Here is a 16,341-nt window from a genome sequence, read left to right as displayed (position 1 = left end):
AGCAAAGATTTGGTAGCAGAGGCTTTGGCAGAAACTTTCAAACCAAAGAGGCATAATCCTCTGCAGACTTGCACGTGCACATACTACTACTATATCTTCAGTATTAACTGCTTATGTTAGTTGGGCACAGTCCCACGGCCACGTTAGCCTTGCAGCAGTCTGTCTTGCTCTCATCCCCATCGTTTACCTGTGCTACTTGCACTGTGCTTGTCGAGCTGACAGACAGTCAGGTTATGGAACTGCTTAGGCTGAAAATTAATCCAGTAACAAGAAAGGGTGAGGAGGGGGTGGCAGCGGGAAAGAGAAAAAGGAAAATCAGTTTCCAGGCAGACCGTGCAGCACTCAGAAAACAGCATCAGGAAAACTGCATCTTCCTGCACTACAGACTTCTGCCAAATTAAGGCAATGAGATCTCACATTTAGTAAGCTAAAGCTGGCATGTCTAGGTGTACGCACTGCAGTCACACTTTTCCTTGCCATGCTGACAGGTCTGTTCAAAGTAATTAAGGCACGTGCCTAACTCTCTGTGTCTGAATCCAATGCAAATTCTCATCTGCTTAAAGCTGGGCATCCCCTAAACAATTTACTGAACCGGTGCCTTTCAGAGCAAATGTGCTGCAGTAGCACTCGATACAATCTATTCACTGAAGTGATGTTAAACTGGCAATCATTTTGATTAACAAGGCTAAGAATAAATTCTCAGGAAGTTGCCCAAGTTATTCCCAGAATGTTTTAGATGCATTTTCATCACCTTTCCCCAGACAACAATTTTTGCACTCCAACTCAGTAACACAGACATATATCCAAAGGCAAGGTAATTGGTAAAGGCAGAAATACAACCAGTGCTTCTGCTGAGGCAATCCCTCTTGCTCCTTTGTGGAAAGTAGCAGAAAGCAAGAATAGGAGGAGAAAGACTTATTTCACCACTGTCTAATCCTGTCCACGTGTCAGACGGAAGTCATTAATCACCTGGCATATACTGGTCAGCCACAGAAAAGTAACCACGGAGCCTTCAATAGGTGGAGATTAGGAGAGGGGGAAACCTAAATTGTTTTGTAGCTATTCTCAAGAGCCCAAATCCTACTTATTAGCAAGATGTGTCCTGACTGCTGAAAGTCCACATGGACCAACAATTCATTCATCCACCGGAAGAGTCAGGTTTACTATGTGCATGCATCTGGGGGTGGAAGTACAGGAGGTGAATATGACACTTCCCTTTCCCGTCACAGACCTGCTGCTGGCCGCAGGGCATGGAAATGCCTCCCCAGCAGCTTCCTCAGCCCCTCACACTGGGATGGGAACTTACTGCAGAGCCTGAGTAAGCATTAGCACCCCCAATGAAACAAACATCCAAAAGCTCAGGCATGCCTCCATCTGCATGTTTCAGCCTTTCTACTTAGAGTCCTTCTTACCATCGCACCTCAGTTGTTTCTCAGTTTCCTTATTACGCCTCTGACAGTATCTGAAGTCACCTTACTGTTTTGTTTCCACGTTTTTCTCCCATTTTATCTATGTGGGACTGTATCAGCAACAGAGATAGTCGAAATAAAAACACTGATGGCAAAACCAAAGACTGTCAAGAGAGCTCAATACTAGGTGCGTAACCCGACTTACTTTAAAGTCATATATAAAGTTGATGACCTTTAAAAATAAACACTGAAGTGAAAAAAGCTGAAATGTCAAGCAAGACGTTTTGAGCTGTCAGCCAGGTGCCTGCGAATCAAGAACATCTAAGATCCAATCAAATTCTCCCACCATCTTACTTGTCTTTAAACAAATCACTTAAGGGCTTGATCTTCTGCTATTAAAAGCCTTAAGAGTTGACAGCGACTCCAAACAGAAGCAGGTTTGGACCCTTATAGTTTCTCTCCCTGTGAAGTCAGGAGAATACTTACCTAATTACAGAGAATCTTGTGAAGATTAGTGTTTTAAAAAGCACTGAATGCCAAGTTTTAATCATCATCATCATCTGACTCTGGAGACCTTTCTAATTAAGTGAGCATCAGCAACTTTTGAAATCAAAGTCGTCGAAGAATGAAAAACAAGAAGTGCCTCTGTTGCATAAACATCTTATTTCAAAAGTAACTTACTGAAAGGATCCAACAATCCCAATTTGTGAACTACTTTTAAGAAAAACTCAGGCAGTTCTTAATTCCTGTGTAAACCATTCCTGTGTAAACCCTTTCAATCTCGGCCCAGATTTCACATACAAGCACCTAGAAAACTGTGCCCTTGTGGGATCATTTTCTTTACTCTTACCATGACTATCCTCACCCAAAGGAGCCCTTGAAGTGAAGTGGAAGGGACGGGAAATGGTCATTTTCACTTTTGCTGTGCCAAGCAGTAGAAACCTTGATGAAAAAATTATTACAAAAATTAAAATACCATCCAAATCGCTCCCCGTGCATTAGTTTATGCCAAGGATTATTTTTTAAAAATTATCTAATTGATAAAATAATCCCAGACTGAAAAAGAAAACAGAGAAAAACAACTATACTACATGTTCCACATGCCAAACTTGGAGCAGGGTTTACAGTTTGTAAATTATTCCATTTGGATGGATTAATCAGTGTCCTTCTCCGGCCTGTTTTGGCACAACCTGTTTTTGCCAGAGCATGTCTCATGCTTAATGGGGGGGAAAAAAAATGACACAAACACAAATATGAGACTGAAGACTATTTTCAGGATATCAATTAGTATATAATGTTTGTCACCTTCTACATCTTCAGAAGAGGATTATTAACTGTTTGACTTCGCAGTTTTAAGAACTATGAAGCCATACATAAGCTTGCCAAGAGAAAGGAAAGAACACGCCCTTCAAGTAATTTTTGTAAAAGGCTCATTTGCTTGTGCTGATTTCTTCAGAATTTTATTACATCCTACGATTATTTACAGATATTGTAAGCAACAAAAGCACGCAAGCAGAAATATCTTTTTCTGCATCCTAAACTTCAGAGAGATTTATTTCTGCATACAATGGAATAAACAAGGGACTGACAGAAGAATTGGCTACCTTTCAGAGGTATATCTCTGTCTCAACAGTGCTTTCACATCCTGAGTCCCAAACACACCACATTACATTGCTCATTCCATCCGCAAATATGATCTATACCACCTCTCTCCAGGTATGAAAAAGAAAATAGTGGCATACTCTCTTTTGACAGCGGAACAGTTACTACAATGTCATGGTTATTGAAAGAGAGGCAACAGTGATACCTGCTTATTCTACATAGCCAGAAGCCTCACTCAAATGGGCTGGCGGATGTTGAAAGGATACTGAAACTGAGTCCCACACCTACACCGTTTTACAATTTGTGTTGTAAGTAACTGGATCACCAGGCAAACCTCCCCCTTCTCTATTTTTTCCACCCCTCGTTGTGGAAACCAACCAAGAAAAGAGGATTAAATTTAGAACGATGAAATCTTTAATCCATAGCATGATGGCAGGAGGCACTTCATTTGCAGCTGAGAGAACTAGTCACTAAAGGAATTTAGTAAAGAGATTATTTTCATAAAGCACTTCTAATAACGTGAGATAAAGTACTGCAGGCTGCAGCAAGACCCAATCTATAAAAAATTTTTTGAGGCCAGATGAATTAGAGTTGAGGTAGGCAATTTTCAGAGCAGTTAAAACGCAGGAAGGACAGACTCAGCCAACTGAGTCTGGAGTGTCTTGCTAGTGTAAACAGTCAGACACTCCTATCCATGTGCATTTTACTCCTACACTGAATTAAACACGGAAATGGTGATTTGCTTTACAGGCATTTTCAATGGCAGCAAAACTGTGACAGCTGTTTCAGACTGATGGCACAAACTGCCCTCTGCGACAAGGTTGCCCAGCAGGCCACGTTTCCAAACTCAGCAGTAGTCCAGGCATATCAGAAAATATCCTATATGCCTTCTGCAGACAAACCGTTTCCATTTCGGTCTACAAGGCAACGGTATGAAAGGATTTATATATTTAATAAATATTGGGTCAAAAGCCCTCTGGCAGATTTGGCATGAGTCTGGCCCTTACTTTAGACAAACTGGTACGTAAATCCTGGTATACAAACACAAAAGAGGCTGCTTTTCTGCCCTGGTTATCACGTGGAAAGACAACGAAGGGAGGCCTCAGCGCTTCTTATTGCGGGAACTGTCTTCACAGTGCAGGACTTCCTCCTTCAGAGAGGAGAGAAGTTGAATTGGGAAAGAGTCCTTAATCTAACCATATTGTCACTTAAATCAACGAGAATTTACTCGGAGAAAAAAATGGCTTCTAGCAGCACGATGATAATGGGAAAGATCATACTCCCTACAAAAACAAAGATGAAATGTCAGTCTGAAACAACAGCTGTTACCACAAGCAAAACTGTTACAAACATCATCAATAAAGCTTTCAAAGCCAACCAACTGCACTGACAGAAAAAGTAAAAAGGCTGTTATTGTACCGACTAGTACAACTGACAGAGTTGCTTTCTATAGTTATTAATTGTCGCCAGCAGGGAGCAAACACAAGACCAATATGGTAACAAGAGAGTGAAAAATGAGTGCGACTGTAAGATGTGGGCAGAATTAGCAAGGGTCATTTGATCCCTGCATTGTCCCCAGCTAAGCAAAAAGCTGTGTTTAGAGGCATTCTGAAAGCAAGAAAGAGAAAGTCTCAGGTCACCTAGCTTCTACAAAAATGACACTGCAACATATGTAGAAGTTGCTCATTTGACACAAAACTCATCTGATGCAATACCTGCCAGGGCTGGATGCATACAAATCAAGCTGCTTTTAAAAATGGATATTTATTCATAGATGTAGGCTGCCCTAAGGTTGGACAGTTGGATCATTCACTATGGTGATTATGCCATATTTCCAGTTGAGTTTCAAAGCAGATCTGACAATCCATTCAAAGATTCACACTGCAATTTTTACTACAATCCAGGCCTAATTCTGAATATGGCACAACTAAACAAAATTCAAGCTGATGTTCAAACGTAGCTAACCTATTTAAAATGAAATCAAGCGTTCCTGCACAGCCACTGTTGATAAATTTTTCATTTATAAAATCTGTGGAGTGAGGAAAAAAAGAAATGTGATTTCCAGTGAGAAGGAACTACCAGAAAACTCCTGTGCAAATCTGTACTCCTCATCGCTCTTTCACAAGTGACACGACACTGCACAGAGCATGCACGGTAACAATGTGTACACAGTTAATTGCTAAGCATCTGTGTGAACTGCATCTGCTATGATGCTTTACCTGTGTCATCATTCTGACATGATGGCCCCATTCCTCGAGCTTATGGCAGCCACCTTGTACCTTGTGTTTCCATACACATTTTCAATATAGTCTGTTCCCGGATATATTTTCTGGAGAGATGAACAGAAGACAGACCCCACCACCCAAATCAGACAGGCATTCTGCCACCTTGGTGGACTTTAAATAATAAGCTCAGAAAACTGGTTTTTGCACATCACAGAATCACAGAATGGTTGAGGTTGGAAAGGGACCTCTGGGGATCATCTAGTCCAACCCCCCTGCTCAAGCAGCATATCTCCCAGGATCATGTCCAGGTGGGTTCTGAATATCTCCAGCAAAGGAGACTCCACTACCTCTCTGGGCAACCTGTTCCAATGCTCTGTCACCCTCACAGTGAAGAAGTTTTTTCTCAGGTTCAGGTGGAACTTCCTGTGGTTCAGTTTCTGCCCGTTGCCTCTTGTCCTGTTGCTGGGCCTCATCCTCTTGACACTCCCCCTTCAGATACTTGTACACGTTGATGAGATCCCCTCTCAGTCTTCTCTTCTCCAGGCTGAACAGGCCCAGCTCTCGCAGCCTTTCCTCAGAGGAGAGATGCTCCAGTCCCCTCAGCATCTTCGTAGCCCTCCGCTGGACTCCCTCCAGTAGCCCCATGTCTCTCTTGTACTGGGGAGCCCAGAACTGGACACAGTACTCCAGGTGAGGCCTCCCCAGGGCTGAGGAGAGGGGCAGGATCACCTCCCTCCACCTGCTGGCAACACTCTGCCTAACACACCCCAGGATCCCATGGGCCTTCTTAGCCACAAGGGCACACTGCTGGCTCATGCTTAACTTGTTGTCCACCAGGACTCCCAGGTCCTTTTCTGCAGAGTGTGATTGTAATGGTTCCATAGCTCAAACTGAGCAAGTGTTTCCACCTTAAACACCTCTTTTAAAAGAGGGGTTAAGATTTTAATATTAAAAATTCAGTTAGTTGAAAATTGGCACACAAACTCCAGAATCCTAAGGAACTGCAGATTCTGAATGTATGTGCCCCATATAATAAAGGCAAATAGTTGATCATATTGAAAGCACAAAATTCCACAAAACTAGGAGAAGCAACTGCCCGCTACCTTCAAATGATCGCTGTTCATGCTGATCTTACCACTGCATTAGGATCTTCCTCGAAATAGTAATACTTTGATCCCATTAATGCTCATTACTTCAACTGCATTACTTCTTAGAATCTTTGCAGTACAAAATGCTCCAACAGCCCTTAACCTGTAAATGACATTTGCTGAAGCCATCAAATGGACTGTGAGATTTTGGAAATGGTCTCAGGAGACCTAAACACATTTAACAGAAAAAGTGCATAAACCTTCTGGGCTGCTTTACGCATTTCAAGTAATGTTTGTTTAACTCTAACCAAAGACATATCCTATTCAAAGTTTCAAATTTGTGCTACCCGCATAGCTGCGATTTCTCCCACCTCGCCCAATGAAGCTGTTAGTATCTATAGCGTACAGAACACCAATACATTAGAGAAACTCAACAGACGCATAACCTTCAACTTTCCTTTGACTTACTCCCACCTTCCCCCCTCACCACCAAAGAGTGTCATATGACATTTACAGTGCACCAGCGCATCAACATCTTGCCTTTACCTTCAGTTCTTTTCCTCTGAATGCTGCTCCTTTAAAGTTAAGTTGGAGTCTACAGAGAGTGATGAGTTACTTATAAAGGTAACACTAACGATGCACTTGAAATTAGAATAATTCAATGAGACACAGCAAGTCTGCGCAACTATAACGGGCACTTAATAGCTAGAATAAGCTATTGATTTTACCTGAGTTGCAAGAATAGCTAGTATAACATGAACTTTAAATATTTAAAGTGTCATCAGCAAATGATTAATTGTGTTTGATATTTGGGCCATATAATTAGATTTGTATAGATTTAGGAAGCTTGCCTGTTATTTTAAATACTATCTTCTCTTTCTTTAAGTGCTTAACTTCATAATCAAATTCAAAACATGCAGAGAGATGTGAAGGTTTACTCATATTTGATCTACCAATGGTTTTATTAGGAATCATGGTAGACAATTAAAGGAAAGCATAGACATTTTCCAGCAGAACAGTGAATGGCCAGTGACACAGTAGCCCTCAAAGTATAAAGAAATCCTAGTACTGACTGCCATTATGCTGTGAATATCAGAAGGGCACTAGGAGATTAAAGAAAGTAGTGCATACATTTTCAGCTTAAAAAAAAACATGTACTGATTATACTTGATAGGCAATTTTTCAGAAAAGTTTCAGTGTAAATTTCACATTCTTAAACACAGCCTTTTCTAGTGACGATGGCTAGAAATCTCTATTTATCCACAGAACAGATTGAGCACAGAAAGTCAAATCCCTCTGAATAACAGTGCTAGGATGCGTCAAGCATTATATACAGACCATGACAGAGAAGGAGAGGTAATTATATAGTTTAGTTTCAATGCCCTTTTAAGTCCTTAACCTCTTTTCTGAGGCTTGACAGTAGCAGATTCAGTAGAGGTAAATTCTGAATACCCAGAGATAACTGAGCTGCAGGATTAGAAAGCCCTAACCAAACATCTAGTAAAAATCAAACATTTTTTACATCAGATACAGGAGGTTTTGTGTTCCTATACTGCAGTGCACAGATCTGATTATAGTTTACAGAGTCTTACCTGAGCAGCTTGAACTACCTTGTTTGGGACTGGTAGCCATCTAACCTCAGTAATGCAGGTTACACAAGCCCGCATGGGACTTTGGCTAAATACTTTATTTACAGTGCTACAGATAGACATGTTCTCAGTCCAACAGTGTAAGAGCTGAGGCCACAGCTTTGGGCTGTAGCTCTGATGTACCCGGGAGGAACATCTGAGTCAGGGACAGGTGATAGCTTGGAAATAGCGCTGCTAGGCCTCAAGCCAACTCTCCAGCAGTAGTGTTAAGAAGGGAAAGCACTGGCTATCCTGGCTTATTATTTTGCCCCTTTCAGAAAGTAAAGTTACACACAGACATATTGCATACATACAGGTGGAAAAATCATGCACTGGAAACAGCATTTCTAATTGGCAGTAATTTACCCAGTTTTGCGAGGAACTAATCCTGCATTTGACAATACTGCTATTGGCCACTTGGGGAGCACTGCAACAAGAGTGCTGAGTCATAAGTCCAGGCTAACCTGTAGCAAACCTCCAAAAACGTTGCTGAAACCCACCTCAACCTATGCCACTTCCATGTAGTTAACACCAGCTGCGTGGATACCCTCCATTAGAAACCACCGCCTGAAACCCTGGCATCTGCAAAGAATGCAACAGCAGCTCAAACGTCTAAGAACCCAGGTAAGCTCTAAAATAGTTAGAGCCTAATAATTTCACTTGCTGGCATTAAACAAATGATCTCTAATCCAGATGGGCACATTAACCTATGCCGGAATCAGCTCTGCCTCACTGGGCAGCCATCCTGTGACATGAAGGAGGCAGGTGCCCTGCAGGAGAGGAAGCATGGTACTGTAATGAATAGTACCAAAATACATTTAATACCAGGGGTGACAATTACATATGCATCTATAGCTTTAAATCTATGATTTCCTAATTTTCAAGGGCTTGACTTTATAACCTAATTCCTGACAGACGGTTGGATGTCATCTCCTAGATGCATTCACTTTTTTTTTTTTTTTTAATGAAAGTGTTGCCGTGTATAAGAGCAACGGTCTTTTTCATCATTCATTGCCAATAAAATCTGAACATTAAACTTGTAGCTCAGCCCTTTCCCACCTAGGCTACAAGACTGCACAGACTGACCAGAGCAGGAATTCATGTGTAAGAAAGTAAAGCTCCTATTTCACACAGCATCGAAGACCCCAATAAAGGAACAAGCACCGGTGGCCGCACTATGGTCAGGGCAGGAGAGCGTCCTGCCTTCTGCTGTTCACAGCCGTATTTCAGTGCAGCACACGTTCCTGATGCTATTTCAGAGCATGTGTGTAGGAGATGGGCGTAGGAGATGGAGGAGTGGAGGAAAGGCAAGGCAACCCCTGCTCATGCTCATATACTGTGAAAAAAATTCTAGCATGAAAAATTTGACTTTTTTGCAAGCATAAATTGCAAACATGACATTTTGAAATAGAGTCCCAAATGAATTTAAAAGATTTGCTGCAAGCCATGGGGGTGCAAAAGCATCTTAATAAAGGTCTCCAAATCCTTTATAAAGGAAAGCGCTGGCTAACAGGGAGATGGCTGCAACCCCATACGGGGGTATGCTATAGAATAAATCCTCACTTCAGTATCTCAATCCCTGCTTGATCTTTTCTTCAACGTCATACCTCTCCCTAGATATCATATTTACAAATTATACAAGGCGCTGTAACAGCATCAGAGCTAAGCATTTGTCTGCTTTTTCTACGCATCTGTCTACTTTCTGACGTAGGATCTTCATAGATTTCCAGTGTTTGTGAAACCTAATTTTCAATCCTATCTCGTTGACATTGCTTCCCTAAAATAAGTGTCAGCTCTTTCAGCAAACCCAGGTGAAGAAGCACAACCATAACATGCTTAACAGGCACTACTGACATCTTTCCCTTCGCATCTACTAGCGCTCTGCAAAGCCATGCTTTGGAAATAAATGCAACTATTCACAAAGGTGAGAAAGCCATTACTGCCATGTTACCAGGCAATATGTCATCACAAAACCAGTAGGAGAAAAATTGCTTAGGGCAGAATTTACTTCATGAACTTCAAATTTACTTCATTACTTCAAATTGGCCCTTCCTGAACAAAGAATAGCCACCAGTATTGTTTGTTAGGAAAAACCGTAAGAGAGAATTTATTGCTGAAGCATATGAAGACACAGCATTAAGTCTTGCTGGAACATTAATATTTAAACACACTTTTAAATTAAGCCATTTAAAAGCTGCAGTTAGTCAAGAAACTTTCTACATTGCAAGAAATACACGCTACTGGCTAAGGACTAGACAAAAGAAAACCATATAGTTGGTCGACTTAACTTTTAACGGTCACTGATTATCTATCCCAGAACCTCAAGGCCAAGCAGCCTGGTTAGTTATCTTTATTTCAACAAGGAACACAATTCAGTTGCTTTAGACCACAGCATACCTACATGTGATGACTTAAGAAAAAAGAAATAACAACAACAAAAAGCTTAAACCAAAAAAAAAACCCAAATACAAAACACAGTTACATCTCATTGGCAACTCGGTGCCAACCAAGACCCCACTTTTTGCCCACAAGGATTTGGATTCGTTTGCCTGTTCACAGTAACAGTGAATCTACTCAGAATAAGAGCTAATTTTCATCTAATCAAATTTAACGTTAAGACTATTAAAACAATTGTTTCATTCTGAAGCATGTTTGACACTGCTGCCATAACAACATGCAAATACTTCAGCTTGCAACAAAAAGAGATGCATTCATTCCTCCCAACGTTTGTTACCATGCTTTTTTGTTCTCTTGAATAAGCCCTCTTTATAATATTATTTCTGATATATTTACTAACAACAGATAAGGAATTCCTTTCAATTTAAAAATATGTATTAAAGGTATTTTTTAAAGTATTATTTTACCACATGCTGGTAAATAAATCGCTATTTTTAAAAAGAATATTTGCACACAGCTATAAAGCACCTCTGACTCTGGTAGCATAAATAAACTTGCTGAATGCTTATCCGTAATCCCGGAATATTGTATTACAGCAGCGCTACCTGTCAAGTTACAAGACTGGAATTCAAACGCGAGCAAGAGCGCAAATCCACTCAGTAATTTTTTTTATCTAGAGAAAGGTGGGGTTCCCAGGCAGGTGGACTCTGCACGACGAAGGTGCCTCCGCGGCCTGCAGCGCGCATAGCAGACGGATCGCAAGGAGCGCTGCCAAGCACCTGCCCCGGGCCCCGGCCCCGGCCGCGGCCGCTCCGCACGCCTTCCGCCCCCCGCGGCCCCGGCCGCCCCTCGCACCGCTCCAGGCAGCGGCCACCCGCCACGGCGGCTGCGAAACACCGCGGTTTTCCTGCTCCCCCGGCGGCCCCCGCCCCGCGGCCGCGGCCCGGGAAGGTCAGGCCGGCAGAGGAAGGGCGGGGGGCCGCCGCGGCGAGCCCAGCTGCCCTGCCCGGCGCCCCCCCGCCCGCTCGCGCGCACTTTTCCCTCAGACGCTCGCTGCTGGCGCCCTGGGCCTGCGGCCGCCCGCGGCGCGGGTGGGGGCGCCGCCGCCGCCGCGGGGGAAGGCCCGGCGGGCTGCGGAGACCCCCGCGGCCCGCTCCCGCCTCCCCCCGCCCGGGGCGCGTAGGCAGGCGGGGAAGGCCCGGCAGGGCGGCGGCGGTGAAGGACATTTTAGCGGCCGGTGCCCAGCCCCGGCCCCCGGAAAATGGCTGCCGCCAGAGCGTAGCCCCGAGCGGCGGCGCCCGCCCGCCCGCCCGGGCCGGTCAGCCCCGCGGCGGGGAGGCGGCAGCGGCGGCGGGGGAGGGTGGCGGTCGCCTCGTACCTTTGAATTTGAGCTCGTGCTGCGGTTCGAGGCTGAGGACCTGCTCCGCTTTCGCCATGTTCCTCCTCCTCGGCGGTGGCGGCACCAGGCGGAGAGAGGAAGGGACGGGGAGGGGAGGAAGGAAGGCGGGGGGCGCGCCTGGGCGGGTTGTTCACTCCCCCCCCCCCCAACAACCCCACCGAGCGGCCCCGGAGCGGCGAAAGGAGAGGAGACGAGGGGAGAGGCGCTGCGGAGCGGAGCGGAGCGGGGCGGCCAGGCGGGCGGCGGCTCGGCGGTTCGCGGCGCGCACACACCGCGCGGGCAGCCGGGGGGGGGGGGGAAGGGGGGGGCAGCGGGCGAGGGGGCGGGATGATGCAGCACGGCGGGGCCAGAGAGAGGCTGCGCCTGACGTCGGCGCCGCCGCGCGCCCAGGCCGCGCGCCCCCTCCGCACCGCTGCGCGCCGCGGGCCGGGGCCGCCGCGGTGGCGGCCTGCAGCGCTGCCGAAGAGCTCTCGCCGCGAAACGCGTCCGTCGGGGCGGACGCTGAGCCCGGGGTGGTCAGAGGGCCGCCGAAGGGGAGCTGCGCGGGCTGCGCGGCCGCCGCGCGGGTGCGGGGCGCCGGGAGAACGCTGGCGGACAGCGCTGTCCTCACCTAGTGACCGGGGGGGGGGGGGGCTAACTTTCCAGTGAATAAAGCACACTTGCGGGACGTCTCCGTGGTTTTAAGGCTCCCCCTAAGTAGATGAAAGCGACTGCGTTTTTTTTCCCTCTGCATAGCATGATTCAAAATTTATTATTATTATTTTTTTTAATTACAGGTTGGTCTAATTCAATACTTTGGCAAGCACTGCTTTATGGATGTCCTTAGGCCGCTGCAGTTACACCAGCGCTTCGCTTAAAACATCTCATAGTTTCAGACGTTCTAGAAGAGCTTCAGAAGGCAATTTTGTAATACGTCAAATTCTGCAGGGTGTAATGCTTGACGAAGCAGCAGCTCAGGGTGGCCGTGGTACTAGCAGAAACACGCCCAGGGTAACAGGTCTTTAAAAAATGATGATTTATATACAAAAAAAGTTTAAATAGGCAACTGGGTTGCCAGTTTTGGACTTTGGACATGTAAGATTTGGGGAAGAAATAACTACATTTACCAAAAAAAAAAAAAAAACAAGCACATTGACACAGATCAACTTTTAAAAGAATAGTGACTCTTAAAGCATACAGGTATGCTAGAGTAAGCCCTAACGAGGTCAATTAGCAAAAAGATAAAAGGTGAGTAAAAACATGATAATAACAGAACATTCTGAAAATCCATTTTTTCACACCACAGATGCATGATGCACAGTATAACCCACCCACATACAGGTTCCTTATATCATGACTGTTATTTTAATTCATACATTAGTTGCAAAAATGTGTATGGGGCTAAAAAGATCTAGAATTAATAACAACGGCATTCGTTCTTCTGGCAATAAAACCAATGGAAAATGACTGATGCGTATGTTAATTTTAACACCACTAAATGGGAGGATGACATTCAATGCTCTAAGGAAGCCTGAAAAAGCACGCCTGTAGTATTTATACCACAACTCAACAGTTCAGCTGCTCTTGTCCATGATAATCCCCATTTTTCCAACTAGTCTGCTGAAATCCTGTTTTGTCTTTTGTTTTTTTTTTTTGTGAGATGCCTTTTATTTTGCATGAAAAAACTACATATGTATTTTGTATAACTCTTGGTTTTGCATAATGCAAATGAAACCTGTTAACTCTGTCTAGCCAATACATCTGGACTAACTGGTGCGAGCTTCAGTGGTGAAAATCAATATGCTCAAATAACTTACTGCTTTCTTCTCTAAATTCCTTCTCTACATTGGGGAAAAGATGGTCCCATAATGCTGGGGGGAAAAAAGTGGGGAAAAAACTACTGGGAAACAACTCAAAAAAAAGTAAAGGGAAGTGGTAACAACAGAGGTCAGACAACCACCCCAAACTCCTTCAGTTTACAGAGTAAAGCTAAGGAAAGTGGATTTTCTTCCACAGATTGCTCCAGAGATCAGGTCCGTGGGTTTCGCTCCTCACTCCCCATCCCTGGTTCACGCGCGCTGGTCGCCGAATGGCGCGCAGGCCCGAGGCAGGGAGCGGCCAGGGAGGGGGCAGAGCCCAGCTGCAAAGCCCCGCTCCCGCTCGGCACGGATCCAGCCCCCAGCCTGAACGGGCAGACAGCTACGCCTTTGCGGCGTGCCACGGTAGCGCTCCCGCCGCTGAACCCTTTCTTTCACAAGCACAAAAACCAGGCTTAGGGACCTTCCTTCCAGGGAGACCCTTCCCTGGCCAGAGGAAGTTATCCGTCTCCGAGCCAGGCAGCCACGGATCCGGGGACCTGCTGCGTCACGCTTACTGCCCCTACCCCGAGCAGCGCTCCACGCGCCTGGCGGCGGGACAGGACTCTCCGACAGGACACGGATACCGCAACCTTCTTCAGATCCCCGTCCACCGCCCTGCGCAACGGGCACCTTTGGTCGGGTACGACAACGTCCTCCGCATCGCGGCCGAGGGGACCGGGCCGCAGAACTCGCCCGCCCTGAGTCAGCGCGCGCAGAGCAAAGCTGCCAACGGGGCGCTCCAGTCAAGCCTCCGTCCGCGCCATCAGCCACGATCCCTCCCTTAAGGGACACGAGCTCAAGGTACCTGAGCTCCTGCCTGCGTCTTTCGGATGCTCGTTTCACCTGTTTGTAAGAGACATCAACACGCAACAGGCCATTGGTTTGGATCACGCTCTGGATACGGCCGCTCCCACGCGCTGATCTGGAAGACAGACCGGGGTATTGAGGCCAAAACTCACCAGGTACCTGGATGTTCTGGTAGCAATCCAGGTACCAGCTAAAGAAAATGCTCTGACACAAGCAACCAAGAACAACTCATGATAGTTATTTGTTGAGCATCCCAGCTTCACACGGGGCTTTTTTTTCAGCTATTTTTTTTTCAGGTCCCTGCTATTCTACTTTTCTTGGTTAATTAGATTCTGTAGCCTAGGATGCTCTTGGCTTATTATTTCTGCTACTTGTGGGGGTTTCATTTATAAACTAGATTATGCCACAACATTTAATTAGATTTCAAATCACAAGATAATTAGCTCATTGTTATGCTTTGGAGTACAGTTTGCTTTGGCTGATGCTCTGGAAAGATTACCTTCTTTCATGTAATCTCTTAGTTTTTTTTTTATTTGTATAAGCAGATTCTCTCATTGAGCTAGGCATTCGGAGTCCATAAACATTCTAATTGGTAGAAAAAAAACAAGCTTTATACATAACCGGAAACTAACAGTGAGGAACAAGACACAGGAAACCTTTCGTAATACATAATCATACATATTAAAAATCCCCAAAGTAAAAACCAGCTCAGTGCTGCTGCCCAGACCTTTCAAAGTTCTGCCTCTTTCTCAAAGTTGGAAGTTTACCCTTAAGCATTTGATGATCCATATCTTAAAGGGTTTGCAAAGTTGTATCATCTCACATCAACTGGCAGCTTTGACTTACCTGCTTGAACTTTGAGGGCTCTCTGACATCTTCATCCAGACTAAGATTTTTTATGAAGCAAAATAGTCTTTACTCCAAGTTGAAAATTTAAAATCTAATAAAAACCTTACAAACCACATTCACAAGTTAATAATGTTTGGTATTTAGTATTGGGTAGACCAGATTAATTGAAATGGCCATGCACCAAGACCACCTGCAATACCCAACCTTATCAGCTACAAAAACCAATTCTCACATTATTAACTATTCAGTGACAACAAGGCTAAAAGAGAACTTGTTGCCAGGGTACATTTTTGATAAATAAGAGGAAATGTTAGGGATGAGCACTACAGGAAGACTTTGAACTGCATCTGAGGCTTTGTATTAGAACAATTTTCAAGGACGCTTTCACCCGCTAAAAAAACTTTTACCTTAAAAGCTATGAGATTTGAGCCACATGAAACACTGTATTCTCTCATACTGCGTGCAATCACGTGGTTTGCATTTAGTTATCTACCTTCCATATGCAAACATATGTAAACATTTTTTCCCTACTCGAGCACATTCCCTGTGTTTACCCTTCCTATGGACTCTCCTAAGCACATTCATACTCCTTACCTTACACAAATACACTTGACACTCTCCAAAGCAGCTTACACGTGCCTAAAAGAACATTTTAAAGCAACAGACACTGAACACCACATTTAAACTAAACTACTCCAGGTCTGTGGTAAACAAACATCAGTGTTCATTTCTGCATACGAACTGCAGCTAGTTGTTTAGTAGAAAGACATGGAAATATAACTTAGGTACAAGTTCTTATCAGGTGAAACAGCAATATCAGAAATGGGATATTTCCGGTTATTTACATTTTTCTTTTTGAAGGCTGCTATTAACTAAATATGTTTGACTCGTATCACATATTTAAGCAAGAAAACTAATCCTTTAAGCATCATCTCAGACAAGTGAGATAACTCTAGCCAAATCAATAATTTTGCATTGCACATAACCAAATTGAAAAAAGTTGACTGTAAGTATTAGTAAGTAAGAAAGGCTCCCTCCCCAGCAAGACAACCCTCCAAAACATTACACCAATTAAAATCTCTTTGCAGTTTTGACCGAC

The 16,341-nt window shown here is 44.5% G+C and overlaps 1 protein-coding gene across 2 annotated transcripts in view; it reads right to left on the bottom strand.

The window, feature by feature from the left end:
- The window catches only part of VAPB (VAMP associated protein B and C), a 37,125-nt gene extending 24,762 nt beyond the window's left edge, over nucleotides 1–12,363 (bottom strand). Inside the window, exon 1 of one of the 2 annotated variants that reach the window (XM_068913083.1) lies at nucleotides 11,728–12,363. In XM_068913083.1, the coding sequence (XP_068769184.1) occupies nucleotides 11,728–11,785 (58 nt within the window). In that variant the 5' untranslated portion in view covers nucleotides 11,786–12,363. Of the gene's footprint in view, nucleotides 1–2,259; nucleotides 2,347–11,727 lie in introns of those variants that run through there. The other variant, XM_068913082.1, reaches the window with a different exon arrangement.
- Nucleotides 12,364–16,341: the final 3,978 nt, after the last annotated feature.

Source organism: Struthio camelus, chromosome 18, assembly GCF_040807025.1.
Source record: "Struthio camelus isolate bStrCam1 chromosome 18, bStrCam1.hap1, whole genome shotgun sequence".
NCBI classification, from domain to species: domain Eukaryota; kingdom Metazoa; phylum Chordata; class Aves; order Struthioniformes; family Struthionidae; genus Struthio; species Struthio camelus.
The sequence above is the reverse complement of the archived record's forward strand: the minus strand, read 5'-3'. Positions and strand labels throughout refer to the sequence as shown.